At 36.4% G+C, this 5457-nt stretch overlaps 1 protein-coding gene across 1 annotated transcript in view; it reads right to left on the bottom strand.

Moving 5' to 3' along the window:
* Nucleotides 1-1199: 1199 nt before the first annotated feature.
* LOC6033898 (zinc finger protein 90) overlaps nucleotides 1200-5457 on the bottom strand; it is a 14957-nt gene continuing 10699 nt past the window's right edge. The window contains exon 3 of the mRNA XM_038249483.1: nucleotides 1200-1206. Within this exon, the coding sequence (XP_038105411.1) occupies nucleotides 1200-1206 (7 nt within the window). The remainder of the gene's footprint in view (nucleotides 1207-5457) is intronic.

Raw genomic sequence — 5457 nt, 5'->3', positions numbered from 1 at the left:
GAACTCGGTGAACCTCGTTGGATAAATGTACGACTCGTGCTGAAAAAATCCTCTTTTTGCAACATGTTGCATAAACTACTATTTTGACAATGTTAAATTGAATGAGTGTTAATTATTATTATTAAAGTTCTACTCGTTAATTGCTGAATAAAAATGTCTTACTTATATATCGTCGCCAAATTTGAGCCGTTTTTCGAATGAATCAAACTTTGAACATTGTGTTGTACCCCGGTTCCCCCTAATTTTTGACGTTTCGTGGATCACAATTCCGAGTTTTTTCGCCAAACCTAACCTAAAAAATAACAAAGGAAAAATAAAAAACTTTTTTTAGAATACACTAAATATGTACTCAAATTTAAGTTTAATTATATCAGAAGATTATTGTCTCAAAATATCAAAGGATCAATCTGTTGTTCAACCTTAACCTATACAACGCGACTACAATACTGCTCGCTACTTCCACCTTATATAAGCGCCGAGAAGGGAACGTAGAAATATATTCGATTATAGGAGGAAAAATACTGTGTATAGAAAACTAAATATAATATTATAATACATATTTTCAGAGAAATGTGGACAGGCAGAAGGCCGCTCGCTCGCTCGTTCGTTGGTTCGCTGCTGATGTTGAGCACTGGCACTGGCTCATGGCTCTGACTCTGACTCTGACTCGCTGTTTCGATGCCTCCTCCACCATCGCATCGCATCGTCGCAGTGCCGTTTGAGAGAAGTGGTCGTCGCTCGGTAGGACAGGTCTAGAGCTGGGTTGGTTGGTTCGATGGCATGAACTGAGGGAAGAAGGGCGTATAGGGGGGTAGCGATGAATAATGGGGGAAGGAATCGAGCTGAACGGCGAACGAGGCAAACTTTGAGGGCAAAGTGATGATGGTGCGACGACGGGGAGAGGGCGAAACCGGCAGAGGCAGAGCGCTCCGTTACTGTTTTCAGGCAAATCTTTAGGGAAAGGAAAAGCGATGCGACCGTAGGAATATTGGGATTTGTTTTTTGGTGACATACTTTTAAGGAATGAATAAGATACAACGTTTGTCTAAAAGAATGCAAAATGAATTTATAAATTCTATTAGAATTTCTGTAACAAAACTGATGATGAAAAACTGATGTAGTTTTGTTAAAATACGTTCCTTGCGTATCTAAAAATACAGGTATTAATTTAGTTTTAAAACTTATATTTATGATTATGTTCAACCTCTGAAACAAAAACGAAATAACATTGTGTTTATCTGATTGCAATTTAAGATACAATCCTAACTTGATCATCCGAAGCCTCGATTTTACGAAGTTCGATTTTCCAAAGTTTTGTATGGGATTCGGATAACATAGATCGTCATTTTTGAAGTTGATGTCAGTAATCGCTTCAATTTAGTCAAGGTATGATAAATTTGGGCTGACTGAACAAGCTCCAATCGGTAGAATTGAATTTCAGTGAATTCCTGTTCATAAATAATATTGTAAATTTCGAGTATTTTATGGAATCATCTCAAGCAACCAAGCACACTCCCTTATGTTTGCTGCCCCTTTAAGCAGGTCGCGCAAAAATGGTCGTTTTTGGATGCTAATAACTTTTAGCAACATATCCTTAAAATATGGTATCTTCGGAAAAGTTTTTTTTTTCAAAAATAATGAAGTTCTTAGTTCCGAGATTTGGGAAAAATTGGATAATTATTGCGCTTTCCACAGGTAAAAAAACTGAAACAGTCGCTTATTTCCATACATTTTGACGATTTTTCCCATACAAGCTTCAAGGGCCTAGAAGGATTCCCGTGGTCAGAATGAGCTCAAATTTGGAATATAGCCTGGTGATGATTTCAGGGGGAGTCCGATTTGGACCACCCTAATACACACATTCGGATAAGCGGGTTTCGAATAAGCGAAACTTCGGATAATCGAAACTTCGGAATATCATGTCTGGGCTGTATAACAATTGTCTGAAACCGTCTGTTCCAACATTACTTTCAATTAGCCATTAAGAGCGTCCAAATTTTGAAAATTAACAAAAAAAGAATAAGGGAACTTTATTAATTGCAATCTACTGCACAGTAAAAAAAATGTAAATTTGGAAGGTTTAATTTTGAAAGGTTGACTATTACCTCTTTTATGATGTAATTTTATCTCAATTTAGACTGAAAAAGTGACATTACAACAGAAAAGTGTTAAAATTACTCATCTTTAGAGGTAAAACTACACATTTCTTCTAACACAAAAGATGTACCACTTCCAAGATGTAATATTACCGTGATTTTATTTACTGTGTGCTCATATTGAACAAATAAGCTCGTCAGTAAATTTCATTATATCAGATAATATTTATTTCAAAAGCATTAATATGCTTATTTGTTGATCATCAAAAATTACTAAATTTTGGAATAAAAATAAACTATTTAATTTTTTGCAACATTTTTTAAACGAAAATTGTTGTTATATCATTTGATAAGTACAAATTAACCCCTTTCGGCTACCAAGGGCGTAAGACTGTTAAATATGAAAATATGTATCATTTATCTAAAATACTTGTTTGCACTATGAATGTTCTTTTAAGATAAATTATTTGATGGGCTGACTACCGTGTAACAAAAACCATACTTTAAATAGGGGAAGGTGGGGCAAGAGGAACAATCGCTCGTACGCCCGTATCTTTTACAATTTTGATTATTCCAGAATGAGGAATTGTTGCTAGCAATGCAATTAGCTGATTCTACTACCACATAACCGCCAAAACGACGTAAACGCCACGGGGCATAAGATTAAATGAAGTTTTTTTTTCAAAACCTTTGTTTTCTTATAATATTTGGAATGTACAAAATAAAGCTTAGGGCTCGTTTCAAGGCTCATTTTATCGAAATGCTATTTTTCCTAGATCAGTAGTTTCCCTACCAATGACTTGCACCGATTATAAGGTATGATTTAACCTTTGGTTATTTTTGTTGAGAGCTTTTAAAATTTTTTTTTCAGGTGGGGCAAGTGTACTCTATGAATTTTTAGTATGGAAAAAATTACGAATTGCTGTACCATATTTTATTGGGAAATAAATACATAAAAGTACTGAAAACTAATAAACAATTGTTAAAAAAAAGTCCATGTCAAATAAAGTGATATCATGAAAATTTACTTTTTGTCATCTAAATAATTTTTTTTTTCGTAAAAACGATCAATTTTTTAGTAAAATATTATAATTCAATCTAAAAACTAAAGAAACGTTTTGAATACATTCTAATCTGATTTATCTAAGTGATAACAGTTTAATTGTTAGCAAATTAACATGTTGTTTCATGCATTGTTCTTCTTGCCCCAACGGGTTGTTTGTCTTGCCCCACTAGTTGAGTAGAACGTACGGAAAATCAAAAAAATTAAAATCAATTTTTCACATTAAAAAACAGGGTTTTTTTTTAAACTTGTTCTATCAAAGTCCTAGTCAAGACAGATTTTTTAATGCGTTATAACGAGCACTTTCTTAGCTTGTTACACTTGCCCCACTTTCCCCTACTACCAAATTGGACGCTCTAAATAGTTCAAAAATCATGTTAATAAAGTATATTTCTGATACAAAAAAGAATGGTGTCCGTACATGTTCATTCCATTAAGAGATGTTGTCTCCTCCCCCTCTTCAAATTTTCTTTAAAAATATTCCAAAAATCAATGAAATATATAGTAAAATCTTCAAAAAAATCAAAATATTCGCTCTACAGCATTACCTTGGCGCTCTCTATTGCGAGATTCCTACTAGAAACAAGGTGTCCGAAGGCTTTATTGTTGAGGCAATTGCAAACCTCTTTACACCTAAGCTTCCATTCACCCCGGGATTCGAACTGACGACCTTTGGATTATTAGTCCAACTGCCTACCAGCGACTCCACCGAGGCAGGAGGACGACTCCTACATACGGGACTGAGCTAACCACCTAACCCTCTAGGTTAGACTGGGGCTAAAATTTACTTCCTCGTCCGACGGAAGGCGTGGTCAGACAAATCTCGTCTCGAAAAATGCCACCGGGACCGTCTGGGATCGAACCGCTTACCCCTACACCACGGTTTTTTTTATTTTGTGTAAAAAGCATAACACTGTAATAAGGTATAATTCATTTTGTGACACTTTTGGCTTGAGAATTTATAAAATCAGGTTAGGAATTTGATATGTATGCCCTTCACTCGATCTCGACTAGACCTGAAGGAAGAATAACTTGTAATACAAGCCTTACTTAATCAGATATAACCAAACAAGAATTAAATATAAAAAAAAAAGTTTTTTTTTAAATTTAATGCAATTAGATTAATTTCCAACTAGGTATTCACTGCCATTTCAAATAGTTACATATATTTTTTTTCTTGAAATAATGCAATAGTACACCCAAAGGAAAAATATATCTCAAAATCTGCAACATTGGATTTGCTGCAGAAAATGTCATATTTTATAACATTTTTTGCAGCAAGCCCGTAGATCATTTTTGCCCGCGTGTAAAAATTTCAGCGATCTGCAGTTCTCACCAACACATATAATGCTGGCCCGTCCCCGAGCAACACTCAAAAGAAAAGGATATGTTGGTGCTCTTTCACTCACTTTCCATCAAGCGTCCATGGCGCGGTGGTAGCGTGTCGGATCATTAACCAAGAAGTTGGTGGTTCAATCCTTTTCTGATAAGTGTTTTTTTGTGAAATACAACCAAAAGCCGTCGGTAATGTTGATAATTGTCGGTAACGGGCAAAAATGTCATACTCCTGTATAGCAAAAAATGCATGAGGACAGATTTCATGCAGATTCTGATATACTTTCATGCCGCCATGCATCACAATTATGCGACTGCCAGTTGGGTGTAACATAAAATCTTTTCCTTTAAGAAACATTTCCAGATCTTTCGAATCCTTTGAACAAAATATTGCAAAAGGCAATCGATTCCAATAAATTATACATTTATGAATAGTTTTCATATCATCGTTGCAATCCAAATGAAGGAGTTATGTGCTTTGAATAACCATCCGTCTCCATTCTCTAGCAAAAAGTTTGTTACCCCAGTAGACGCCCGATGGTTCAGCAAAAAAACTCTGTTTCTAACCCCAGCTACACCACCATAGTAAGCCACCTTGAAGTCATGCAGGGTGGATTGCACGAGGTGGCCCAGTCGGTTTCGGTTTTTCAACAGGCAGCACACAAGTTTCAGCACAGCTTCGCTCCCCATCGGCACCCAAACAAAGCACCTGAGCTGTTCGGAAACGGTGGAATTTCCTGTAACCGAGTCGCGCACACATAGAAAGCGACTGTAGGTAGCTCTATCCGTAAGGTTGTGTGCGAGCTCGAACCTGATGGATATAGCCAGAAAGACCGTCGACTGAACTGAACACAGGCAACGACGACGACGACGAGCAGCAGCAACTCTGACGATGATGATGAAGGAAAATAAAATGAACGACACAAGGCGAGCGAACGAAGCGAACGAGCGCGAGGGTCTGAC

Source organism: Culex quinquefasciatus, chromosome 1 (genome assembly GCF_015732765.1).
Source record: "Culex quinquefasciatus strain JHB chromosome 1, VPISU_Cqui_1.0_pri_paternal, whole genome shotgun sequence".
In the NCBI taxonomy this organism is placed as follows: Eukaryota; Metazoa; Arthropoda; class Insecta; order Diptera; family Culicidae; genus Culex; species Culex quinquefasciatus.
This window is presented reverse-complemented; position numbering and strand designations above follow the sequence as displayed.